Source organism: Mustela erminea, chromosome 7, assembly GCF_009829155.1.
Source record: "Mustela erminea isolate mMusErm1 chromosome 7, mMusErm1.Pri, whole genome shotgun sequence".
Lineage (NCBI taxonomy): Eukaryota > Metazoa > Chordata > Mammalia > Carnivora > Mustelidae > Mustela > Mustela erminea.
The window spans coordinates 59917229-59945218 of record NC_045620.1 but is presented as its reverse complement, the minus strand read 5'-3'; the positions used below and the strand labels follow the sequence as shown (position 1 = coordinate 59945218).

The 27990-nt window shown below is 39.8% G+C and overlaps 1 protein-coding gene and 1 long non-coding RNA gene across 4 annotated transcripts; one reads left to right on the top strand and one right to left on the bottom strand.

Moving 5' to 3' along the window:
• Positions 1-28: 28 nt before the first annotated feature.
• Positions 29-27835, bottom strand: RNF149 (ring finger protein 149). Of its 3 annotated transcripts, none has more exons than XM_032351770.1 (7): positions 27238-27833; positions 16045-16295; positions 15082-15150; positions 10557-10639; positions 8170-8266; positions 4307-4502; positions 29-1263 (listed from the first exon to the last, which is right to left on the bottom strand). In XM_032351770.1, exons 1-7 carry the CDS (start codon positions 27692-27694, stop codon positions 1205-1207), a joined length of 1212 nt encoding a protein of 403 aa, XP_032207661.1. In that variant the 5' UTR covers positions 27695-27833; the 3' UTR covers positions 29-1204. The 3 variants fall into 3 exon arrangements, 2 of the variants coding, with proteins under 2 accessions (XP_032207661.1, XP_032207662.1); XR_004287677.1 differs by lacking the exon at positions 29-1263 and adding an exon at positions 5651-5814 and having other exon boundaries at positions 4415-4502; positions 27238-27835; XM_032351771.1 differs by lacking the exons at positions 8170-8266; positions 10557-10639.
• On the top strand, positions 10178-24426 carry LOC116595439. The gene is made up of 3 exons (XR_004287679.1): positions 10178-10517; positions 20618-20621; positions 24399-24426. It is a non-coding gene; the product is annotated as an uncharacterized LOC116595439 (long non-coding RNA).
• Positions 27836-27990: the final 155 nt, after the last annotated feature.

Below are 27990 nucleotides of genomic sequence, written 5' to 3'. Positions count from 1 at the left end.
AAGAATAAATTCTTTAGATTTTTAAAAGTTATATTTTTCTCAACATTTATTTTTTACTCACAAAATAAAGATATACACAGCAACTAGCTTAGAAGGAACAAAGGACAACAGTTAAGAGGTAACTCTCCCTCACCCTCCTCCACTCCCACCTCCAAGAGGGAGAAGACTATGTGTGTGCTTAATCATTTTAGAAAACTTAAAGAGCACAATCTCCAAAAGCTTTACATTAACCTGACCCTTTCACCTACAAGAACAGCCAAGATTTTAAAAAGGATAGATGACACAAGGTCATCATTAAGTCTGCTTTAAACCAATCAAGAAAACTGGTTGCTTGTTTATTTTGTAGTGACAACCAAAATTCTCCATCTATTACCTTTTTAGTTGTAAAGATTAAATAGTACTTGGGACCAATACAGTCGTCATTTACTAAAAATAATTCTGCCTACTCGATTTCCCTTAAGGCAATGAAAAAAAATTTTTTTTTTTAATTTTAAGGCAATGAAAAATTTATTGCTCAAGTGTGATGCAGACAGAATCTTAGCTTTTTTTATTTGTGGAAAAAATGGACAAATTTCCCTCTCCTTTAAGGTGTCATAAGAAATTAGAAATTAAAAAGGAAAACTGCAAAGCCTAAAGTCCATCTAGTGCTTTTCCTATAATTCCAAGTGAAAATCATGAAGAAGTCTTCTTAGATTTCGAAGTCTCTGGATGATGACATGGAGGTTCAAGAAAGCTATAGATTTCTCTCATCTCATTCACAGGTTTAATGTTCTAGAAAAATCTTTCCTCCAGGGAAAACTCATGATCAATCACTGAATTATACAATTGCATTTCCATTGGTCTAAATTCAGTTGCTCAGTCTAAAATCATCCTTGAGAAACAAAATTAATCCTGTTCTTACAGTACCGTAGCAGCTAGTCTACTATTCAGAAACATACCCTGACCTTTAGAGTGCCTTCCTAGTGGTCTCTGTAATAGTCCAAAGCAACATACTGTTTATCATAAATGATACATTTTAGTAGATAAATATATTAAAACTAATCAAAACGTCTCTTTAAGAATAAAATAGCCCTTTGGATATCAAATCAGAATCTGAAAGGTAAAAGAATGTACATTATTTTCAAATATACAAACTATGTGCTGAAGTTTAAAAAAAAAAAAAAAAAGTCCTTTGATTCGAGCCAAAGCTCTATCCATGATGTGGTCATGAGGATGTGCGTGAGGAGATGGGTCCTCCACGTTGCAGGTCACTCCTGCCCGCTTCTACAACAAAGCAACAAAACCCAATGTCACTTCGCATATTCTAAACTGTAATTACATAAACAGATCCTTTAGAGGCTATAACTCAAGAAACAACAGAAAAATTTAAACAAAACTTACATGTAAAAATGGCAACTCATTTCAGAAAGTCATGAAAAATATACAAGATCTTCTTCACATATATATTATGAGAGGTTTTCTAGTATTAGTCTAACCAACATTACTCTGATCAGCATGGGGCTATAAAGAAATGACAAGTCTTGGTTGGTGGTATTAGTGTATGTTTTCAAAAGTAAGCCAGAGAGCTGTGACAACGACAATGACGATGGTGTCACCACTGCCCATGAAAACAGCGAGCATTTACTGGATTATGTATGTGACCCAATGAGGACTAGGATATTATTATACTCATTTTACAGATGATTAAGCACAGGCACAGTGAGGTTAATCTATCTTGGAAGAGGAACAGGTATTTAACTCTGGACAGACTGTTATTACTAGGAAGAGTAAGACAAAATAATTTAAGCACAAAGGTTTCTTACAGGAACAGAATACTCCTTAAACTCAGAATACTTGAACTCACCTACAGTCAGAGCCAAGAAGGTCAACTGGACAACAGAAGGAGCACTCGCCAGGGAAACACCCTCCGGCAAGTAGTCTACTATTAATAATTTCCATGTTTTATTTCTGGTTGCTCCTAAGACCCCAGCAAATGTTTTCTCAACTTTAAGTGAAGCCATATTTTATTCTGGAAGTACTAATGTCTGCTTAAAAGAACTGATTTCTCCTATTTAACATTTCTCAAATTATATTGGTATGGTGATAAAGTAGAAAGAACATTATCATTTAAAATTACCTGTCAACTTACTGGTTAACAAATACTTGGAAATATTTTTATTTATTTATTTTTTTTTTAAAGATTTTATTTGTTTATTTGACAGACAGAGATCACAAGTAGGCAGAGAGGCAGCAGAGAGGAGGAAGCAGGCTCCCTGCTGAGCAGAGAGCCCAATGCGGGACTCGATCCCAGGACCCTGAGATCATGACCTGAGCCGTAGGCAGCGGCTTAACCCACTGAGCCACCCAGGCGCCCCACTTGGAAATATTTTTAAAAAGGTGGGGGGGGGGGACAAAAAAAAATAGAAACCAAGTGCACATGCACATACACATGCGTGACACACATACGTACTCACATACACACACGCGTGCGCGAGCACATGAAAGTATGAGGGGGCCCAGCTTCTTCAGAAGGCATCTAACATTCTGTTGTTCTATAGCCTAGCTTCTTTTTCCACCTTTATTTCTATGCACTACTTCACATGATAACATCTTAGCTGAGAGGAGAGATGCTGATAAACTAATGCACGACAGGTAACAAGAACACAGGAAACATGGGAGACTGCTTTTGAAAGACATTTTGTCAGGATAAGAGTCCTCAGCAGCATTTAATTATCTCAAGGGTGGTCAAGTACAAGAGAAAGGAAATTTAGTTTCTTTTCTGGAGACTGAAGGCAATGGCAAAAACCACACTGGCATGTACTTGAGCTCAATTTGATGGAATCCCTAAGGTGGTTCAAGCCCAGCAAGAGGCCAGGGAGCTAATTAGGAGAATGCCCTTGCCACCTTCCAGGGTTATGAAATGAATGCTCCCCTTCTCTTTCACAATGTGGTCTTTTCCCTCTGATACCAGTTTAAAACCCCAGTTCTAATACTTCTAGCTATCTTTGCCTGACAGCTTAAACATGTCAAATACAAAAGTGATTCAGTTTGAGTGTCACTGATTTGGAAATTATGTGTCCTCTTCCCGTAATGACAAAATTCAAAATTAGAAGCATTAGTTCTTCCCAGCTAAAGTAATATAAAAATTCTAATGGGATTTTCTTTCACTTAGCAAATAATTTGATTACTTTTTTTTTTTTTTTTTTTAGAAAATGTAGAATACGGGCGCCTGGGTAGCTCAGTCGTTAAGCATCTTCCTTTGGCTCAGATCACAATCCCAGGGTCCTGGGACTGAGCCCCGCATCAGGCTCAGCAGAAAGCCTGCTTCTCCCTTTCCCAATGCCTCCCACTTGTATTCCCTCTCTCGCTGTCTCTGTCAAATAAAGAAATAAAACTTTTTTTAAAAATGCAGACTAGTACAGAGTTTTTTTTTAACTCAAGATGAAGGGATTTGCCTTGGCAATATCAAAACATTGATATGTATTATTCACTAGCTTATTAGTCACTAAAATAATTACAATTCACTAAATATTGGGAGAACTGATTAAACATTTGGGGAAAAGTAGGTTAAATCTTCTCTTCAACCATGTGGATTAAAGATTTAAAGGTAATAAAATACAGAACCACAAATATTAGTAAGATATGGGTTAATATACTTAGATCCTGAGATGAGGAAGGCCTTCCAAAGTTAGCATGCTATCAAAGGCAGAATCATGAGACAATATGTTGGACTAGAGAAAAATGAAACATTTCTGTCTACAAAATATATCAACCAAAGGATACCAAAATTGGGTGAGAAATATACAATACATTCGACAAAGACATGAAAAAATTAGTTTCTCCAGAGCAAAACAAGGTAAACATGAAACAGGCTACTAAGGGAATAAAAATAACAAACAATTATGAAAAGGTACTCTCTCGGTAATGATAAAAAAGGCAATTCACTCTATTTTAGCTCTCAGAATGATAAGAAGCAATCGGATAAGTGGTAGGTATACACATGATTTCAAAGTGCTGAAGTCCACCAAAAGGGTGCAGTTTAAAGAAATTCTAGTGAACTGGAGCTGTGACACTACGTACCACACAGAATCACGCACCTACCACATAAAGAGCTTCACATGTTAAGGGGAAAACAGGTTACCTAACAGCACATATATGATACTCTCCCCATCCTTAAACACAGAAAACATCTGAAAAGGTATTTACCAAAATGTTAAAATGGTATTCACAGGTGTGGGATTATGGGTTTTTTTGTCCTTTATGCTTTTCTGCATTATTTTCCCCACCTGCTAACATCATTTTGTTTTAGAATCTGCAAGGCACTTACCTAGTAAGGCTGTGTTTTCACCTGCATCTTCTTTGAAACTAGTGTCACACGGTGGTGCAGAATCACTAGTGGAAGACGAGGGCAAACTGCTCCCCTCACTTCTGTCATCTTGTAAACTGATACTCAAATTTGCCACCAAAACACTCCCAGGGGTAGGTTCTGGAGCAGACGTCTCGGGCACATCTTCAAGCTCTCCCTTGAGAGAACAAAAGAAAATACCTTGTCTGAATAACACAGTCAAAGCTTGTCTATCATTTCATAATCATTACTCATAATTCCTATAAAGTATTTACTTTTATACACAATATAGGGCAAAAACACTAATGTCTTCTTTATTTAGCAACATCAGAAAATGAATTACTTCTCAATAGGCAGCTTTCCAAGACCTAAACACTGTTCATTTGAAAAACTGCTTTTCCCCTTGATGAAAGGAATGCCACCTTTTAAACTCTAAACCGTTGTCAGACACACTTTCCTTGCTTCCTGAACAGGGGGTGTGAATTAGCCTGGCTGTGGCTGTGATCTTGGATGATTGCCTCAAACTGCCCTACTGTCTTACTGTGGGCACCAGGGTTTCAGAAGAACACAGTGTCTGACAACAGAGGGCTTCAGACTGCGTTTGATTCACTTTAGAAGAATCCGTTGTGGATTCTATCAGCTCAAGACAGTGTCTATCCGCTGTCAGTGTACCTGCAACTCCCCCATTTGCTGTGTTAAAGAAAAAAACAGGGTAAGGAAAGTGACAGCCCAGTCTCAGAGGTTTATCCAGATACCTTTCTGAGTAATGCCAGAGCCAGAGTCATGCTGTGAGAGGAAACCACTTGTGAGGTAACCTGGTAAAGGAGGGGTGGCTGTCCGTTCACATTGAGCCTGAGGCTCACGCCAAGAACATGGTGCTGGTTCCACCTCCCTCCCCAGGCTTCCGGGTGAGGGCACACCATATGGCTCCTCCCGCTGCCGCCCCACCCAGTTCTAGAACAGCCCTCCTCCTGAACCACATGGTACGCTGCCTCCTTCTCACTGCTAAGTAACTGAACACCCTCAGAACAGACTCCAGACACATCAAACCACAAATCCTACTGAGTAGCCTTAATGTCCAAAATCCCACCCAGCCTACCCTCATCTGTTTTCCCAGATAGTTACCAAAATACCCGCCAAACTTAACCACCTGCCAGTCTCAAAGCCAAACATGGTCACACCCTCATCTGCAATATACTGATCTGGCAGGCAAATCCTTTAACACCCAGCTCAGACTCCCCTCTTAAAAAAACCACCCTCTTATCTTCCCACTCTACCTGGCAGGGTAATTTCCTTTCTCCGTGCTCCTCGGCACTTCAAACATACCTCCTTTGCAGCGTTGTGCGTGGGTGTATGCCCTGGCCCTCACAGTCCAGAAAGTGAAAGTCCACAACCAGAAGGGCTGCGTCTTACTCATCTTTGTCTCCCCAAGTCAAGGTCCAATCTAGCACCTGAGAGAGCACTCCTTTGATACATGCTGAATGAATGCGCTGAATGAATGAAAACAACAACGACAAATGGCACATCAAGAAGGTTGTAGCTGCTAACACAAGGACCACCTCTTAAGTTCACGTGAAGGACTGATGGCAGCCCTCTCACCACAGCTGTTTCCTTGGGAGCAAGAACTAGTTGTCATACGACAGTGTGTCATCACTGTCTACAAAATCCAATGCAGGAGGGGCAAAGGGAGTAAAGAAAATGGCACACTCATCAAAAATTGTAAAAACAATTAAGGGCAAGACAAGTTAATTTCTTAGAGTTTGATTTAAAGTTACTACAGGTTCTGTTCTTCAAAAAAGAAATCACACTTCTAGGACATAGTCAAGCTTTCTGAAATTACTATTCTAATAAAAAATCAATCCAATCTGATGCAAAATAAATCTTCATTTTTAATGTGTGAAATATATGTATGTATATGTAGCTCCAAAAACAAAACTCATGAGGATTAGTCTCAGTGCTAAGGTTTAGTGAAATACCCTTACAAAAATTTCTAGACATGAAAAGCAGGTTTAAAACTACTGACCATAAAGAAAATAACTTAAAATGATCATAAAATATCTTAAAATGATCTACCTAATGAAAGAAAAGAGAAAGGAGAAGAGGAAAAAGGAAAAATTTGCCAAAAAAAACATCTGTCGAGCTCCCTGTATTGTACTGTTTAAAATGCTTCAAATTCCAGGAAGGGGGTCCAAGACAAAGGCTCAGTTCACTAAGTCTCAAATTCACTGTTATGCCCCTGCTAAACAGAGCCATCATTATTAAAAACTACAAATAAATGTTTGAAATTCTAGAGGAAAGACAAACTTTCTAGACATCAAAGCAAGACAGTTTTTTTTCAGTAAGAGTTCTTGAATGCTGACCTTCCTCCTTTCCTGTACCTATGGTGGAGGCATTCTGGAACTCATACTTGAGAAATCTAATTCACAGGGACGCCTAGCCTAGGTGGCTCAGTCAGTTGAGCACCCTTTAGACTCTTGGGTTTCAGCTTAGGTCATGATCTCATGGGTCATGAGATTGAGCCCTGTGTTGGGCTCTGTGCTCAGTGGGGAGTCTGCTTGAACGTTCTCTCTCTCTCTCTCTGTCCCTCTCCCCCACTCGTGCATGCATGTGCGCACTCTAAAATAAATACATCTTACCAAAAAAAAAAAAAAAAAAAAAAAAGAACAAAAAAATATGATTCATGGAAAATGACAGTGGTAATCAAGGCAGTTGCTCAACTATCTTTCCAACACCCGCCAAGCTAGAATATGAGAGGACTCCTTGAGGGCTACTGGGGCTATAAGGTGCATGAAACACTTACCACAGAAAAAACTCCTTGAGGTTTCTAACTCTATTGTAATTATTTTAAAAAACCCTAAAAAAATATGTTTAGCAATAAGAAAAGTATGTGACATTTAAATTACTTTTTCTAAAGTAATAAGATCATTAGTTCAAAACTATTTGCTATTTAATCAGGAATCTTTTAAGACGTTAAAAGATTATATGAAAATTCTAAAAACAATAAAAAATAACAATCTAGAAAAATCCGGCTTTTTTCACCTCTATGTGTTCCCCTTTTGGGTGGGACTACTGGTTAAAAGCTTGTACCCTTGAATTAAGCAAACCTGTATCTGAAAATAGATTCCCAAGTACTAGCTGTGTGACCTTCAGTGAGCTACTCGGCTTTTCTAAGCTCAAGTTCCTACTTAGTAAAATAGGGAGAGAAGCAGTCCTTATCTCCCAGACTGGCTATGAGGGTATGATGCAATAATGTGTGTAAGGCCCTCAGCACCTGGCTGGCTACTATGAAGAACTCTCTTTCGCTCTGCCCTCATGTCTTCATTTTTGGAGGAAGGTCCTATGACCACCTAAGTACCACAAACCAATGGAACAAATTCCATACAGGACCAATTTCCCCAGTAAGATATGATTTCCAAACCCAGAAATTTGAGACCTGGTGTCGAGAAGTGTTGGCTTCAGTTTCCTCATATGTAAAATATGCATCTTGAGCCAGAAAATGTATGAGGCTCCTTTCATTTCAAAGATTTGTAATTCTTGTTTATATGAAACTGAGGAGTATATATACCTTCTACAGGGCAGCATAACAATATACTGCACTAAGCAATTACAAATACTCGGGGGAAACATATGACGTATCAGTCTATAATCACAAAAGCAGTAGAGTTCATTAACTTTTTGGGATTTCTTAAATATTCATTTTTAATCAAGAGGAAAATTTCTTCAGGGTACCACAAAGATGTTTGAAGGAGCACTTAGTCCACGCCTCTTGCCTCTGGTCAGTAATGAAATTGAATCACTTAGAAGAATTGGGGCAGAGATTGAATATAAACAAAAATGTAACAAACCCAATATCCCAGGGCTTTGATGACATCAAGTTTACACATTGGACACGTGCGGTGATCCAAAAGCCATGGGTCAATGCATATTCTATGAAAAATATGCCTAAAAAGATTAAGTATGTGTTAATTTTTTAAAATAAATGTTTGTATCTTATAAAGGAAATAACACATTCTGCTAACTCATCTTCTCAGTACAAGTTAAACGACTTCATATCAACATTCTATTCACTTACTCTATGTAATTACCTATTCTACTTTCCAAGTTAAACAGAGTCTGGAACTTAACAGGGAAATTTTCCCTTCTTGCCATGAAAATAGCATGGTTATTTTCGCTTCATGCTAGGTTGTATTTTTCTGTGCCTTTGTAACTTACTTAAAAGCTGTTTAGGAATAAATGTGGCATAAATAAACCGACAGCTAACTAATAATAATAAACTGAGAGTATCTTATGTAAGTTCACAAAATGAATCAAATGGAAATACAGCAAAACAGATTATCTCTGGGTCTCAGGCTTAAAAAAAAACACTTATTTTCTGTCTCAACATATTTTTGTATATTCCACATTCTTACATAATGATAGCTTTTCAGAACTGAAGAAGAAGTAAAAACTGCCTTTGTATTTTCTTTTTACTGACTTGTCTTAGTCAGCTAACTTTGCCTCCTGTATAGTGAATCTGTTTCCCACAGGATGAAGATAAGGAGTCAGGCAGAGTGGGTATAGGACCCATGGCTCCCACACCAGCTGTGTGACGTGACACTGGAATTCTGAACTAGTTGCTTAACCTCTGCATCTCCACTCCAGTTCTCAGCAGCAAATACGTAACATGCTTACAACGGTGCAGGACACAGTAAACACCCAGCAACTGTTCGCTATTCATGCTGTTGTGTGAAGACCTCTTCTTCATACTGAAATCTGCTAATGCAGTTAAAAATAACACTATTTAATTACGTAACATAGTCTAGCCTAGCTAGTCTTCTGACCTTTCTATCCTCAAACTGAAACTGAAACTGACTAACCCAATGGAATAATCTTAACAAAAATGCACATGTTGGCTTTACTGGGAAATCTGTTAATGCACAGAAGAAAATTAAGTAAAAACCCTAGATCAGAAGACCAGGAAATGTGCACAAGCAACATGTCTGCTTGTGAGGGTGTAGGACAAAACCCAGCTCAGCCATGAGGACGTATCTGGTGTAACAAAGAAGTGAGCCACAGGCCACTCATTTATGCTGCATTCCACGCATCATTTTTAAGTCAGAAAGACTTGCCCTAAACCATCTTAGATGAAAATTCTTTCCTATTTTAATAACTTTCCACAGGAGGGGCGCCTGGGTGGCTCAGTCATTAAGTGGGTCTTTGGCTCAGGTCACCATCCCAGGGTCCTGGGATCAAGCCCCACGTTGGGCTCCCTGCTTGGCAGGAAACCTGCTTTCCCTCTTCTACTCCCATTGCTTGTGTTCCTGCTCTCACTGTCTCTCTCTCTCTGTGCCAAATAAATGAATAAAATCTTAAAAAAAAAAAAAAAAAAAACTTTCCAAAGGATATATTGACAGTAATTCATTAACTACCCACCACACCACCTCATATAAATGCCTGTAGACAAAAGTTAGCTTTCTTTATTCTGGACACTTTTGTTACTCTGATATTCATTTGTTTTCACTACAGAATTACTGAGAATTTAATCTACTATACTTATATATATACTACTTTGTAAACATAAAGGAAACCGTAATTATATATTATTAATTTCTGACCTTCTAATAGGTGGGAAGCATAATTCAAATTAGTCTGACTGAAAACATATTTTTAGATACACTTCTGGTTACAGCCATTTCTTCTAAACAGTTATCAGTTAAAGTATCCGATTATTTAAAAAAAAAAAAAAAGGAAATCACAACTTCCCATTGCTAAAGCAAAGCCCCTAGTGTACCTAAAGTGAGAAATATTTATTTTGCAGTTACCCCAGAAGAACTAAAAGCGAGGGTGCAAATAACAACAAACTACTATCCTCCTTGACTTTCTGCTAACCATTTCTGGCCCTCCCCCCTGGGGCCTTCACCTGTCATGCTTCAGTTTCCCTGCTCCCACATAATGTACGTTTTGAACGGCTAGATGTATGACAGAATGCTCAGGATTCTAATGAAATCTTGCTTAAGACTAAAAGCCAATCTGTGCAAAGATATATAATGGGTCTGCCTGAGGGCCTGAGGTCTGCTAAGCAATTCTAAAGTAATATAATCCAGAAGCCTAGAAGGCTTGAAGCTTGCTTCCTAAAGGAGGAGCTGATCACAAGATCATGTGACAGCATCACATCATAAAAGAAACATTAACACTTTTGTCAGAAATCTATCCAGTAATTCGTAGCATCTCAGGAAAGAAAAAAAAAACATACTTGCATGGCAGAATTCTGATAACATCCTTTACTTTAAAATTTTCAATACACACTGCACAGTTTTCAGCATCAACATCAATTCCCTATAAAAAGGAAAAGAAAAGAGTTCACTGTATCATTGCTACATGGTCTTGATAAAACTCACAACATCCTGGGTAAAACAATGACAAATTTAATAATACCAGGGTACAACCAGAAGCTAAACACAATCTCTACTCAGTATTTACTTTTTACCACTATCCAGAGATTTAAGGAATCTGGCTGAAAAGGAAAAAATGTCATTGTGTACCTAATCAGACATGAACAGTTTTGATACTAGGGTAGTGTTCATGTTTTAAGGGTTGTAGAAATGCAAATACTTACTTTACTGTAATAAAAATTATTTTTCAAATATAAAACTTGTAATGCATCATTTTTTTTTAAAGATTTGTTTATTTATTTGACAGACAGAGATCACAGGTAGGCAGAGGGGCAGGCAGAGAGAGGGGGGGAAGCAGGCTCCCTGCTGAGCAGAGAGCCTGATGCGGGGATCGATACCAGGACCCTGAGATCATGACCTAAGCCAAAGGCAGAGACTTAACCCACTGAGCCACCCAGGTGCCCTCAAATATAAAACTTGTAAAGAGAATATCCAATAAGCTACTTGTTTCTAGAATCATTAAAAACAAAACAGGAGCACTTTCACTAGAATTTGCTAAAGAACATAGTTACAACTTGCAAATGAGAAAACACAAATGGCTAAATATCTGAAAATATTCCCCTCACTAGCAATAAAAGAATTACAGATTAAAATAAATTACTGTTTTTCATCCTTCAAATTAACAAAGGTAAAAGGAAATAAAACTTGCTGGGGAAGTTGTGACAAAATCTCCACTTCTAAGAAGCTATGGGTCATCAACCTTTTTTTCTTAATTTTATTTATTTTTTTAAGATTGTATTTATTTATTTGACAGAAAGAGAGGACAAGCAGGGGGAGTAGCAGAAGAAGAGGGAGAAGCAATCAGCAGGGAACCTGATGCGGGCCTTCATCCCAGGACCCCAGGATCATGACCCAAGCCAAAGGCAGCCACTTAACCGACTAAGTGACCCAGCACCCAGGGTCATCGACCCTTTTGGTAGTGTCAGCCCTGCCCCATTTCCCTGGGTAACTCCCACATTGATCCACCTGGCCTCATCCCATCAAAGCAGGCACAGCCAGAGGGTCATCTAACCCAAGACAGGTCAATGAAACTCTCTTTGATTCTGGGACGGATTCAAGAACTACCAATCAATGTCTGCATGTAGCTCCAATGTTAGCTACCCTGTCCTTATGTAATTATTTTTAAAAATACACTGAGCCATGTACATTACTTGTTTGCAAGCAAGCAGTAAAAACTGATTATTATTATCAGAGACTATATTAGAGTTCTGTAACACTTAAAATTGTATGTTTCCACTAAAGTAAATATTATCTCTTATCATATGCCACACAAAATTGATGAAATAATTTTTAAAGTCCCTAATGGTCTGTACGTGTATACATTATAGTGAATGAGTCCATAAGAAAAGAAAAACTAGAAACCAAACACCTCTCTAGAACTGCACAAGATGTAGATTTAAGAAAACAACATTTTTCTGTACAGACTTAATCAAAATAATCAGAAAATCCATGTGTTGGAACCTGGCTAGCGTTGGTCAAAGGAGCATGGGACTCTTGCTCTCAGAGTTTATAAGTCTGAGCCCCATATGGGGTGCAGAGAATACTTAAATAAAACTTAAAAAAGAAAAGAAAAGAAAAGAAAAATCCACATATGTATCTCACAGACCATTTAGGGATCTTTTTTTAACCATTATTTTGACAATTTTCAAAAACAGTAGAATCACAGTTTCAAAAATGTTCTGTAAAAAGAAATACTCTGGGGGCTCCTGGGAGGCTCAGCTGGTGAAGCGCCTGCTTTCAGCTCAGGTCATGATCCTGGGGTCCTAGGATCGAGCCCCATGTCTGGCTCCCTGCTCAGTGAGGAGTCTGCTTCTCCTCTGCCTCTAACTCTCCCCCTGCTTGTGCTCTCACTCTCCCTCAGATGAATAATTTTTTTTTAAAGATTTTATTTATTTATTTGACAGACAGAGATATAGTGAGAGAGGGAACACAAGCAGCGGGAGTGGGAAAGGAAGAAGCAGGCTCCCGGCCAAGCCGGGAGCCCAGTGCGAAGCTCAATCCTGGGACCCTGGGATCATGACTTGAGCCTAAGGCAGACACTTAACGACTGAGCCATTCAGGCGCCCCTCAAATGAATAAATCTTTAAAAAATCCTAAAAAAAGCAAACGCTCTGAACATGAAGAGGATACTATCAATTTACTTATGTTCTCAAAGACTTAATTCAGTATATTATACATTTAAATCTCTATTCATATTTATAGACTGAGATTTCCTGCTATGGAACAGAAGACATATTCTAAGGGGAACATAAAATTACATGCTTACATCAAGTGACTGGCTATGTGCCATACATGCAGAGTATGTCACAGGCATTCAGTGGAGACTCTCTCTCCAATGACCCTCAGTGGTCTGTACCTCAAGTGCTAATCTCAAGCCGTAACATGAGAAACTTTGTTTTGTTTCACTTTTTTGTTCACTATATCTATATGGGAAGAAACCAGTATCCTGCACAAACTGTTAAAATTCAACTGATGGGGCACCTGGGTGGCTCAGTGGGTTAAGCCTCTGCCTTCAGCTCAGGTCATGATCCCAGGCTCCTGGGATAGAGCCTCACATCAGGCTCTCTGCTCAGTGGGGAGCATGCTTCCTTCTCTCTCTCTCTCTCTGCCTGCCTCTCTCTCTCTCTCTCACCTACTTGTGATCCCTGTCTGTCAAATAAATAACATCTTAAAAAAAAAAAATTCAACTGTTATTTCTATATAAGGCATTAGGGAAAGAATGGAAACCAACAATATAATTCTAAGAGTATCTTAAAAAGAGTATCTTAAACTTTTAAGTATCTAAGATACTTAAAAGAGCATCTTAAAGTACACTTGAAGAATATACTTTAAGAGTATCTTAAAATATTAAAATGATTAATATCAAAATCCAAAGTTTTTAAAAAAATCAAAGATCTATAATTTAATGAGTATTATTTCTGCTTTAAAGTTGGTCCAAAGAAGGGATACATAAAATAAGTGCAGTTATTCTCTTTTTTGAATGGGGAGTAGAGGGTGGAATAGATGAAGTCTCAACAATTTGGTGAAAAGAAGTAAAAATCAAAATAACACAACGAACCTATACCTAACAAGTCAACACACTTACCAACATCTCAAGACAAAGAAGACAGACCATTTTTAAAAAGTACTATTACTGCATTAGCAACTGTTTTCCTCTTAAAGAATCGATCCTCTAAGATTCTGAGGTTCTGCATTTAGGATATGTCTCATTCCCAAAATGCTTTAAAACTCTGGTATGATTCTGACCTTTTATGTCCCAGGTGAGCCATGTCAAAATGTTTCGTTTTTCCCAAAAGTAGTTTTAAGTACATCTTCCCTCCCTTCTCTATAAATCCCAGTTTTTTCCCCTCCCCCTGTATTTAAGGAAACCAGAGAGAATGGACTTATAGCCTATAGCCTCAAATTTAACAGAAATGAATTTAAAGTATCAAAGGTCTATGGTCCAAGGGAACTTGGAAGTTCTTTACCTTCCTTAGAGTCACCTTGGTCTGACCAACAGGTAGAACCTTCTTTTTTTTTTTTTTTTTTTTTAAGATTTTTATTTATTTATTTGATAGACAGAAATCACAAGTAGGCAGAGAGGCAGGCAGAGATAGAGGGGGAAGCAGGCTCCCCGCTGAGCAGAGAGCCCGATGCGGGGCTCGATCCCAGGACCCCGAGATCATGACCTGAGCCGAAGGCAGAGGCCTAAACCACTGAGCCACCCAGGCGCCCCAGGTAGAACCTTCTTAAGTGAGGGACATGTCAGTCCTATCCAGTATGGCAGCAGCCAGCCAATAGGACCCTTTGAGCATTTGGAATGTAGCTAGTGTGACTCAGGAATGAATTTTAAGGTCAATTTTATCCATTTAAAGTAAAATAATTGGGCGCCTAGGTGGCTCAGTGGGTTAAGCCGCTGCCTTCGGCTCAGGTCATGATCTCGGGGTCCTGGGATCGAGTCCCGCATCGGGCTCTCTGCTCAGCGGAGAGCCTGCTTCCCTCTCTCTCTCTCTCTCTGCCTGCCTCTCCATCTACTTGTGATTTCTCTCTGTCAAATAAATAAAATAAAATCTTTAAAAAAAAAAAAATAAAGTAAAATAATTGTATACAACTAGTGGCTACCTTCTCTGGTGCCAAGGGGTTTAGGTGGCTCTTCACATGTGCAACTGAGTACTTCTGTCAACTCTTCTCTACAATGAATATAAGTATGCAAGTTAGTACTAACTCAAACTAGTCAAAACTCCACATGTTCAATGTGCATTTAATAGACTGGAAAGTTTTAGTTAGACATATAAACAGATACATACTTTAGTCTAAAAGAAACAAAAAAACCCATGAAAATGTTACCTTTTCTCCATGCTTTACAGTATGAAGTGGAAGCTGGCCAATGATTTTCTTAGCTTCTTTCCTATGGCTCTTAGATAGAAAAAATATTATTATCACTAAAAATTTTAAGTCATTATTTTAAAAAATTCACCTAAGCTTACAGAAAAAATCTTAAAAAAAAAAAGTTAAATTGACTATAATGAAAAAAACAAAAATTACCATTTACATCTTAATGTATAAAACAGCCACATATAACTTAAGAGCTGTTTGATCAAGAATATTTATTTTCAATTCCATGCCTGAAGAAGAAACCAATGCCTATGTGTAAACATTGGCAATAGAGTAGGAAGCTGAGGATGGGAAGAGGGGGTCCCACTGATTCATCTACTAATATCTGTCCCTAAAAAAGAAAGACGTTTTCACCAAGTCAGCATGTACAAGATGACCAGAAAGGACTACCTACAAAGCCAAAAAGAGTGGCTTTTCAAGACAATAGGTAAGTATAAAATTCAAAGGCCTATCTGTGGAAACCTCTGTCTCTTCAAGTGCCCTCTTCTTTGCTGTGACAGAGACACTATCTCTCTGCAGATAAATGGCTTCGAAAGTTGCCCCACAGCAGAAGCCAGGAAGCCCCTCCCATCTTCAGGCCCAGGGTTCTCCTTGTTTTAAACACAGAACCACATCTACTCTACCTCAGGCCTATTTATTATTCCTTTATATCTGAAAAAGAGAAAGAGGGTATTCAGAGGAACAAAACATGCAAAAATGACCCCATTTAAAGATATTTCCCACAGAACAGAAAATTTAATACAGTCTAATTAAAAATTATTTTTAAAAAGTTATATTAATTAAATAGTACGAGTGAAAATGAAACCCAAAACCCCAAAACCCCACAAAACTCTAATATAGTTGCAGGGAATATATAAGAAATACTTATGAACTATCTTTTAAAACGCAAAGTTAAAAAGAATTACCCATAATTACCTGACTTCCAAACTGTGAGCCAGTATATAGGAAACGCTGTATATAGTAAAATATCAGCCAGGCTAATGAGATAATCATCATGGTGATGAAGGCGATGGCCACAAATACCACAGACTGACCACTGATGAACTCCTGTACATGACGGGTGCCAACCCCTATGGTCATTTTCACTGCAATGCCTTTCTGCACCAGATCCAAAATTTCTCTTCCTTTTGGGTAGCTCACCATAATGACCACTATATTTCCAGTTCCTGTGGGGAAGAACAAAAAAAAGTCAATATGAAGAACAAAAATGAGATACAGAGAAAGTAAGAGAAAAATACGAGAATAGTACAGCTTGTCTATATGTAATATCCAAAACTTACAAAAAATATTTAATTTTCAAGAAAAACATAAGTTACCAAAACTGGCCCCAAAACAGAAAACAGACTGACTGTATTAGAAGAATAACAGTTCTCTAATAACTATTCCCCCAGCAAGGGTAAGAGCCCCACTCAATTCCACGGTGAATTCTACAACCAAAACTTGAACACTGATGGTACTAAAATTATTCCACAGTATATTAAAGTTAAAAAAGAAGTTTAAAAAATTATTTCTAGAAAATAAAGCTAAACATGGGAATAAACCAAAAGAACCAGACTAATTTCACTTATGAATATTAATACATAATACCTAGGGACGCCTGGGTGGCATCTGCCTTTGGCTCAGGTCATGATCCTGGGGTCCCGGGATCAAGCCCAGCATGAGGCTCCCCACTCACCGGGAAGTCTGCTTCGCCCTCCCATGTTCTCTCTCTCTCAAATAAATAAAATCTTTAAAAAAACCTCATAATACCTAAAGTATGCTTATTAATCAGAGGGAGGCAATCTGAGAATTTCTTCTATGATCACTATTATTTAACACTAGTCTGAAGGAATGAGCAGACATAATATAAAAAAATTAGGAAAGGGGTAAAACAGTTTATACAAATCTATCTATAAATTAATATAATAACCATAAATTATCAATTGAATTCTTTAAACTTTAAAAATGCTGTTTCTGAAGTTCACTAGGGGAAAAATAATCACAAATGATCAGGAAAACTTTTTAAAAGTAAAACCTGAACTAACCTTTACAATTAAAGAAATTAAAACAGTGTGGTAGTAGCTAAGGAAGACAACCAGAAAAAAGGGGTAGAATCGAAGTCCAGAAATTAGACCCAAATACAAAAAAAACCTTAGTATATGATAAAACTGTAATCTTAAATCAATGGGATACAGAATAATTTTTTAAAAATAGTATGGGGATAATTGGGTCTTATCTGAGGGAAAATAAAAAAGCTGTATCCCTTTCTCACAATTAATGGCAAAATAAGTTCCAAGTAAATCAAAGATTTAAATATATAAAAGAGAGGAAATTAAAAAATGAAAAATTTCCACATAACTGAAAAAGAGCAAAATCAAGGAATCAAGAGCAAAAAAGCAAATGGCCAAAGTGGGGGTGGCGAACACATTAATATAACAAATACAGAAAACAATTTCCTGTAAGAGAAAGAGCAACAGAAAAACAAAGGAAATGAAATCAGTTTCCAGAAAAGACAAAAAGTCTTTTTTTACGTATCAGCTTTAGTTAGATAAGAATTCACATGGCATAAAACTCACCCTTTTAAAGTATACAATTCACCATTTTTTAGTATACTCATAAAGGTTCTGCGACCATCACCACAATCTAATTCAATTAACATTTTCATTGCCCCAAAAAGAAAACCTGTACACCTCTGTGGTCATTCCCCAACAAATAGATTTTAAACTCATGAAAAGTCATGGTACAAATGAAAACATTAAAAAGATCTTCAACTTATGTGCATTGCATCCTGAAAACCTATCCTAAGTTGAAAATATCCTAAGTAGAAAATGCACTTAATATTGAACATCACAGCTTAACCTAGCCTACCTTAAAATGCTCGGAACACTTTTAAGTCTACTGTTGGGCAAAATCCTCTAACACCATGCCTACAGGAAAGTGCTAGCTCAAGTAATTTTCTGAATATAATACCAAAAGTAAAAAAATTAAATGGTGATCTGGGTAGAGAATGGTTGTTGACCTTTGTGATCATGTCGCAGATTGGGAACTGGGGCTGCCGCTACAACCCAGCATCATGAGAGAGTCCTGTAGGACATATCACTAGCTCCGGAAAGGATCCAAATTCAAAATTTGAAGTATGGTTTCCACTAAATGTGTACTGCTTTTGTACCACCATAAAGTCAAAAAATTCCAAGTCAAACCACAATAAGTCAGGGACCATCTGTACCTATATGACTGGCAAAGGTCAAATAGTTTTGATCCTCCATAATGGCAAGAATGAGCACAAATCTGCATTCTTGCCCACTGCAGGGGGAGTTTAGTATTACAGTCTTGCATGGAGGGCAATGGCTATCAAAAAAATTTTATTTATTTTTCCCAAGAAATTTAATGCACAGCAATTCCATGTCCAAGAACTTATGCACAAATACACTTGCATGTGTATACAGGAGCTATCTGTAAAGATATCTGTTGTTAAATTTATCTTCTCTAAGTTTTTGCCATCACAATCTAAACGTCCATCAATAGGAAAAGGGTTACATACACTATAGTATGTGTACACAGATTGAGGCAGCGACTCCATTAGTATGAACAGTAGGCAAGACTACTGAGGGGAAAGCGCAACATGTCAAACTATGTGGATGAAAGATCTGCATGTCACATCAATTTGGACTGCCTCTGAAAGGCGACCCAGAGCCTAGGGACCCTGACTGCATCTGGGGAGAGGAGCTGGACACAATAAAAATTCTGTACGATGTGCACATATTATCTACTCAAAAACTAATTTTAAAAATACACATAAAGGGGTGCCTGGGTGGCTCAGTCGGTTAAGCGCCTGTCTTCAACTCAGGTTATGATCCTGGGGTCCCGGGATCAAGGCCCACGTCAGGCTCCTCACTGAGCAGGGAGCCCCCGCTTCTCCCTCTCCCTCTCCCTGCTGCTCCCCTTGCTGTGTTCTCTCTCAAATAAATAAAATCTTTAAAAAAAATAAATAAAAATAAAAATACACATAAAGAATGTTCCCTGGCATCACTTCAAAACTGTGTTTTAACAATTTTATTGCAGAGAGAAACTTTAACCTGCAGCAAATCCGCTGTGGCCCCCTGCCATCAGGATTTAGTTACTGAAACACCAGAAGGGCACCCTTCTAAGGTGGCTCCTGCCTGGAAGCCAGTCCTTTGACCAGGGCCAAAAATGTCACTTAGCAAAAATTGTACTTGTCTCCCTACTCACGCATTCTGCCATGTCATCAACTGGGGAGACACTATAAGGAGGAAGGCATTTCCTGCCTTCAGGAAAACAAACATCTAGAAGCTGAGAAACACAAGCACAGAAACAATTATTAGGATAATTATACCACTTACAATTACATGCCACTTTATAAGCTGAAAGCCTTTTCTCATAAATCTCTTTTTGTGGAAAACTTCAAGCACATACTCAAGTAGAAAGAACGGTTTAATGAACCCCATGTGTTGGTCTCAGTTAAAAAGTTATATGCAGAAAATAAATGTTTCCATGCCACAGTCACAGCTACATAAAACTTCGGTACTGACATAATGTTCTTTGTGTTAAACGGGGGAAAACCAACTTCGGAGCACTTTCACATTTACATCTCACTTGAAGCAGAGAAGCCAAATTACCATTTTACAAATGAGGGCTCAGAAATTGGGAAAGCTGCTGAATGTCATATACCCAGTTCGAGGGGCTGAAAACCCAGTACCCATGCATTATCTCTGTCCTGCCTCCTCATGTGGGACCCAATCTTCAAAACCACACAGACTCGGTCCATATCTGTCATCCACTGTCTGAGTCTGGAGAAACTACCCTCTGAGAGTATTTCTTCAGCTATAAAATGAGAATGAGAATTTTTCTATTTTGGACTATTTCTTATTTACTAAGAAAGTGGAATACAAAGTGCTGCAGAAATGAAGTGATAATTTTGTGTTAGGTGGAGAGAATGCTTTCCCTAGGAAGCACACTTGAGCTACATGTTGAAGGACAGGAAAAGTTTACCAAGCAAACAAAGGGAGGCTTTTTAGGCTGTGAAATAATCATAAAGACATATTTGGGATAGTGAGGTCCAATCTGGTTAGTGACTAAAATACAGTTGTCCCCCTTATCACAAGGGATACATCCCAAGACCTCCAGTGACTGCCTGAAATTGCAAATAGCAACGGATGCTATATATATGCTGTTTTTTCCTATACATACCTATGATAAAATTTAACATAAATTAGATACAATAAGAGATTAACAACTAATAATAAAGTAGGGCAATTGTACAACATGCTGCAAAAAGAGTCATGAATGTAGTCTCTCAAAATACTTTGTACTATACTCACCCTTCTTGTGACAATGTGAGATGATAAAATGCCCATGTGATCAGATGAATTGAGGTGAATGACGTAGACATTATGACCTAATGTTAGGTTACTACTAACCTTCTGACTCTAAGTCGGAAGAAAGGTCTACTTCCTGACCAAGGCTGACCTTGGGTAACTAAAACCATAAGGGGGGTGACTACTGAATATGTAAAGGTATCTTGTTTATCTCTTTATCCCCAGTGCCTTACATAGAACCTGAAGTGTTCCATAAATATTTGTTGAATAAATGAATGAATAAATGAGAGGTGGAAGAGAATTGAGACTAGAGAGGTTCTTGAACACCAAAATTTTCAAAGGAAGGGGCAACTGACACACAGTACTTCTCAGAGGGATCGACTGAACTGAAAACACTTGCAATATTAACTTGAAATTTTTCACCTAGGAAACTAAAACAGTTCACTGATTTAAAAGAAATCATAAAAAAAAAAATACTGTGTCTAGGATGACAGCTAAACCATTTGCTATACTAATTATAGCAGCAAGATTGCTTCGTTAACTTCTTTAAATTAATAAAATGCAGGATGAAGGCTCACTGATATTCTAGAACATCTTTTAGGATGAACTGGAGATACGGCAGCTGAGTAAAAATGCACTAGCTTGGGGTCACCATGTACATGACTGGAAGGGATACCAAGCACAGGCACCTCACCTGGCCCTGCCCTTACTTCATCATGCACTGCCACCTCCCCCGGCCAATCCTGTAGAGCCTCAGGTACACATGAGAGCAAATCACAGCTTATTTCCCAACTACACAGCTGAGTTTCTTCAAAGGACACACAGATATGCAAAGACTTGGGAGAGGAGAAAAAGTTCTTAGGATTTTTCTTCCCTAGTCCTTAACACTGTTACCAGTCATGCTTCTGTAAAAATGGTCATCTTATGCAATCCCTCTCCCTCCCCCAAAGAATCTATACCTCTCACCATTAGACAGGAAAACTCGAAGGCAGTTTATTTTTGTCTTACTTAGCACAATGTCTGTGTACAGAGTACAGGGTCATAAACCTACTTGTCAAATAATAAATACCAAATATAGTACTCTTTAGCAAGCCAAACTGTCTGTAATATAAAACTCTTCCGTGCCAGAAATAAAACTGCATATATTTCTGTTTCCTTTCAGATGTCAGTGTTTCTCTTACCACTTGCTCAAAAACTAAGAAGTAAGAAATCCTGTCTTGGTCAATAGGTTCAAAATTCTAGAGGTTACATGTAAGTCTAGTGTACCATTTCTCTCCTCCCAAAGGAAACTATTTAGATTTCAGCATTCTTTGAAGGGAGTGGGAACTACTGAAATATTTAAAGTGGTGGATTAGATTTCTGCTCTAGAAAACTAATTCAGGCAGCAAGAAATACATGTAAAGAGTCCCGGCAAAAGAATCCCATTAAATTTCGGGTTTTCTTTCTTTCTCATAAATTCCGTGACCTCTCCACCTTCTGCCCCCAAACCTGGAAAAATTGTGGTCAAATCTTCAAGATTCAGCACAAGCCCAACACAGGGCTTCTCAGCACCACCCACCCCTTTGTGCCTGCAATGCATCAGTTCCTTTTAGATACAGCTCTAGTAGGTGTATAAAACACCTACTAGAATTTCTTTATAGGTTTCTCTCCCTCACTAGACAAGTACTACCTGTTCTTATTTCTTAGTTTTTGTAGCCAAGTATCATGCAGTGGTGACCCATAGAAGAGTTTCTGTATGCATCAATCTATCTGAAAAATTGGCTGTATTCTAGTTGAAATGCCCCAATACAGAGAATATTAATAGAAATCGTACACCCAATATGAATGCAAATGTCTCTGAGATCTGAAGCTATTATGCAAAACAGAAATGTTTTTATGGTTGACTAGGGAGTGTTGGGAGGGCACAAAAAACAAATGTTTAATTCTTTTCTTGGAAATTTAAATTATGTTTTGGATAATTTGACTTGCTCAAAAATATTTTGTATTTGTTGAATATACAACTCTTTGCAGGGTTCCTAAATGCATTACTTTATCTCAGGGCTTCAGTCTCTTGCAATGCTATTCCCACCACCAAGAATGCCTATAGCCCAACCCCCCCACCCTTTCACACTCAGACACACCCTCTCCACCAACATATCCTTCAAAACTCGATCTTTCTGGGAACCATCTTAGTTAAACCCACCTTCTACGTGTGGTTGTGAGGTGCCATTTGTTTTCCTACAGCACCAAAATACATAATTAAAATCCACATTTTTAGATCGTTTTGAGTACAGCACATCATCATCATGTTAATATACAACGTCAAAAATTTATTATTCATAAACTATTTATCATGCTCTGCAAATGCAAAATGCACATCTTCTATAACACTAGGGACTTCTACATTTTTGTCATTTTCCTCCACCCAACTCTGGCCCCTTCTTCAAACATAGCTCTAAGCCTTGCCAGTAGTTGGCACTCAGTAAACAGCTATTAACAGAATGAATGAAGTTAACATATACAGAGTGAATGAATGAATCTATGCTTAAAAGGACATGCCAAGATTTCAGCTAAAGGATCATCCTATTTGTTAACCAACAATAATCAAACTAAGTAAGGCCAAGGCTCTAAAAAACTTTTATTTTTTTCAAGTTTCTTTTCCTTTCTTTTTTAAAAAAGATTTTATTTATTTGTCAGAGACAGAGAGTGCACACAAGCGAGAGAGTGGCAGGGCAGAGGGAGAAGCAGGCTCCCTGCTCAGGAGCAGGGACTCTATCCCAGAACTCGGATCATGACCTGAGCTGAAGGCAGACATTTAACCAACTGAGCCACCCAGGGATCCCTAAGAACTTTTGTTTTAATGATTTGACTTGTATCAATTTTTACTCATCTTGGTCAAACTAACTTCTAGTCATCCCTGCAGTATGTGTTTTAGATGCCCTTCCTTTATGCTTCCTAAGCAACCAGGTGTGTTAATTCCATCAATATTCAAACCATATTGTCTGGAAAGTTGTTTATCACTCCCACCAGGTAACAAACTCCTCAAAGGCAGGCATGTGTCATGTACTTCTATACCTGAGCAAGCACAATACTTAGCCCAAAGTGGCTACTCATTATTCTGTCTGCTAAAGTAAAGAGAATTAACTAAGATTAATTAACAGTCCTTACAGTTGTTCTCACAGATTATCTTAAAATCATGATTTTATTTTTAGAAACACAATAAAACACTGATTTATACCCAAAGTATCTTGTACTGGATTTAGTACAGTCAAGCAACAGGCTTAAGAAAAACTGCAGAAATTCTCCCTGAGATTTGGGAAAAGACTCATCATTCAATTTTACAAGCAGCCATCTCTTATCTGTTTTGCAGAACACGAGTGCTACACAGAAACATCAAAACCACTGAAATCTGTGGTTTTTCCTGCCGCCAGCCACATTCTGACAAAATCCAAGAAACCTAACTTGAGCTACATTCAAGGTAACATTTCAAATTCAAGTATGTCAAAGCCAGTTTGTCTTCTGACTTAATTCATTCCAATTCTTAATGCTATTTCATTCTCAAAAAGTCATGATACATCTGTACCTTTTTTCCCAGTTGGGCCAAGTTCTGTGAAGGTCATACCTTTCCATTCCTATAGTCACTGCTACAGTATTGGCCCTTATACAGTTGACCCTTGAACAACACAGGTTTGAAATGTGTGGGTTAAATTATGCAAGGATTTTCCCCCCAATACAGTACAGTATAGTAAATGTATTCTCTCTTTGATTTTAATATAACATTTCCTTCTCTCTAGCTTATATTATAAGAATCTAGCTTATATTTCCTTCTCTCTAACTTATATTATTATGTGCAATACATAATAACATATAAAACGTGTTTACTGTTTATGTTATTGGTAAAATGCCCAGTCAACTGGAGGCTATCAGTGGTTAAGTTTTGGGGGAGTCAAAAGTTATACAGAAAATCTTTTCCAGGCGCCTGGGTGGCTCAGTGGGTTAAGCCGCTGCCTTTGGCTCAGGTCATGATCTCAGGGTCCTGGGATCGAGTCCCACATCGGGCTCTCTGCTCAGCAGGGAACCTGCTTCCTCCTCTCTCTCTCTGCCTACTTGTGATCTCTCTCTCTGCCGAATAAATAAATAAAATCTTTAAAAAAAAGAAGAAAATCTTTTCCACTGCACAGGGGGTTGGTACCTCTAAGCCTTGTGTTGTTCAAGAGTCAATTTTATTTCTCCTTGGATCAGCCCAATGGACTAGCGTCTCTGCAGGTTTTTCTCTGTTTAAACTACTGGTCACAATGCTACCAAATTAATCTCCCTTTAAGTCAGTGGTTCAAAACATTGGATGACTCTGTCATCAGTAACCGCCCCCCCCCCTTGGTATTATCTGGACACATTTTTGGTTGTCACAATTGGGTAAGTACTGTTGCAATCTAGTAGGCAGAGGCCAGGGATGCTAAACATCCCATTAATGCACAGAACAGCCAGCCCCTCCCACAACAAAGAATGATCTGGCAATGCACAGACCCCCCCTCCCCTTACCATGGACCAGTTTCCTCATCCAAAGAATGGGGTTAAAGCACCTGTGTTAAAAGGCTGTCAGGAGGATTAAGGGAACCACTGCACGGAGAGCACTGAGCACACTGCCTACACACTGGGGAACTTCCACACATTAAAAAATAATTGCTAAAGCTGTTACTTTTATCTCTTTTCTCAAACAGAATGATTCTCAGGGTAAAAAGACTAGAATGGACGTTGATAACAGAAGAGAAACTCACGAGGATTTAAAATAAACATCAACGAGGTGTTTTTTGGGGCCTGGCTAAATTATGTCAAATAACATAAGCAAGGTGGCTGACCCATGATTAGAGCAAGTGCTAGTACCCTGGAAAAATGCTAACATCATTATCAAAAAATGCAGTAAACAGATTTAGGAAATTGTAGTCCCTGCGCCAGCCATTCAAAAGAAAAGGTCCAAATGAAGATGTTGTAGACTCAGAAGAGACTGCAAGGACCCAGACTCAGACAATCCTGACACACTAACCTCTTTTCTTTGACAGAACTACTAAAATTGGGGGCACCTGGGTGGCTTGATCAGTTAAGCATCTGCTTCCAGCTCAGATCACGGTCACAGGGTGCTGGGCATTAACCCTGCATAGGGCTGCCTGCTCTTCAGAGATTCTGCTTCTCCCTCTCTCTCAGCCTGCTTGTGCTCTTTCTCTCTCTTTCGGTCAAATAAATAAATAAAATCTTAAAAAAAAAAAAAAAGAACTACTAAAATTGGGAAAACATCATCAATAGGATGTATCAGGAATGGTCTCTGAAATCTGACAGGGCTTTTCATGGTAGTTTTATGGAAACACGGCTTGGGTACAATGACAATTTGGTAGACTTGTAATCACTGGAATAGCTGCACCAAAGGTGGCGCCTCACCCAATGCCACCACACAGGCCTCTGCTCCTACTTCCTCTTCCAAAACCACTTCCTTCTGTTGCAACTGAGAATTTCCCTCTACTAAGGCCAACCCCTCCGAAGTAACCTAGACATGGCCTTCTTAAGAGTGGACTCTTGGGGTTACTTCTCACTGCTGGATCTCTACCACATCACTACCATCCAATTTCAATATGCCCTACCATCATCCACCCTAACCCCCCCTTGTCCCATAGTTTCTGCACACTTCTCAGCACATCTTGAGCTGTGCTTGAAAGAACTGAATTCTCTCAATTCTTGAAAGAATTGTTCTAACATTCTCCATTTTCTCACCTCTCAACTGATTTCTATTCCCATCGCAGCTAAAACAGACCAAATCCAAAGTCTCTTTTCTGTCACTAGAGTTAAGTTTGAACTTGCTTTTGAGAAGTCAAAGCAGAATGAAAAACAAAAGTACAGGAAATAGGATGTCTGACTTGCAGCAGCAGCAACGTTTAAAAAAGACTTTAATCACAATAAATTCAGAATGAGTCATGATCTTAAAAATCGTAACAAAAAAATGTTCACTCTGCTGGGTTCAGGTCCTATAGCACTCAGATTTCAGTTCTGAGGAGGACATCTTGCAAAATTAGATTCTCAAACTGTCACCAGGGCTTGAAGAAGCAACCTGTTGCCCTGGAGAATAGGTGTGTGGGAAGCGTCTCCTGGCAAAGAGCAAGACCTTTTCCTGAATGAACACAACCTGGAAAATTTCATCTAAACTCAAGACTCGAGGGCTAGCAGTAGGGCCGGTTATTACAACCTTACATGTAGAAAGTGAGAAAGCATATCCGCACTTAAATCCAGCTTTTCTGACTCAGAAGTTCAGAATACACACGTTTTATGAAAGTGGAGAAACCAGAGCCCGACCAAACCACCACTTGACATTGGTGAAGGGACTGCCAGACCTTGGGAGTGAGCTAGGAGCGAGCTTCAATTCCTACCTCACTTGACTTTGTGAAAACGATGAATGGAAAGGGACCCATGATTGAGCAATCCTGAGAATTTCCACCACAATCCTCTTCGGGTGGGTGTTTATTTCTTTCGTTCTCCCCTACACCTGAAGGGCCTCCAGAGGGCATCCCCCCTGCACCTGAAGGGCCCAAGGCGAAGATCTAATCAGGCCCGCCTACGGCCCCAAAAAGCCCCGGGGGTGTCACGGCGCGCCCATCGAGCTTCCCTCCGGGTTCCTGACCTCCAGAAGCCATCAGAGTCGCGCGCCAAGCCCCTTCGCGGCGTCTCCCTGGGAATCAAGGCCGAGGTCGAGAGGGCTGTCGCCCTTGACTAAGCTACAGAGTCCCCCCCCCCCCCCGCCGCCGCCTCCCTGCGTCCCCCGGCCTCCGCTCACCCGCGTGGGACATGGGCGTGGTGAGGTTCCCGTGGCCCTCCCCGTTGTAGAGGACCACGGCCGAGGCGTTCCTCCGCGCCGCCACCAGCACCTTGTCCTTGAAGGTGCAGCCCCCGCGCGCCACCAGGGCCACCCAGGGCGCGTCCCCCTGGCCGCCGGGCGCCGGCACGAGGAAGCGAGTGTCTGGCGCGCAGCCCTCGGGGTCGCGGTCCGCCGCGCGCGGGACGCCCACCAGGCCCTGCGCGCCCTCCTTGGGCGAGCTGTCGCCGAAGCGGCCGCTCTCCGAGACGCTCCACACGGTGCGGTTCGTGTGCGGGTCCACGTACTCCGTGCTCACCACGGCCGAGTACCACTCGAGCGCCCGGCCCCTGGCCCCGGGCACGTTCAGAGCCAGCGCCAGCAGCGCCAGCGCGCCGCGGGCCCCGACGCCAGCCTCGGGTCGCCGCCGACACGCCATGGCCCCACCGCCGGCCCGAAGAGGAGGAGGCCGGGGCTGGAACCACGCGCGTGCGAGGCCGCCGAAAAGAGTTAAGAACCAGGCGCTTGCCGCCGAGCCGGATAAGAGCCAGGCGGGTCGGCGGGCGGGGCTGCGGCGCACGCGCACCTGGCGGAGCGAGGAAGGGGGCGGAGAGTGGGGCGGGGCCTTCCTTGGCCCCTCCGGCGCTATGTGCGCGGGCTGGAGACTGCCCCCTGGCTCTGGTGCCTGTGTTCTACTCGTCGCACGCCGGCAGGCGGTCCGCGACCCCGAGGGTC

What these genes read in the sequence shown, in the direction of transcription:
- RNF149 (XM_032351770.1), bottom strand. Translation starts at nt 27,694, where the DNA reads ATGGCGTGTCGGCGGCGACCCGAGGCTGGCGTCGGGGCCCGCGGCGCG. An exon ending in CACGCCCATGTCCCACGCGG is followed by an intron (nt 16,296 to 27,237) that starts GTGAGCGGAGGC and finishes TCTTCCCCACAG; the next exon opens with GAACTGGAAATATAGTGGTC. An exon ending in CTGTAAAGCATGGAGAAAAG is followed by an intron (nt 10,640 to 15,081) that starts GTAACATTTTCA and finishes TCCTTTTTATAG; the next exon opens with GGAATTGATGTTGATGCTGA.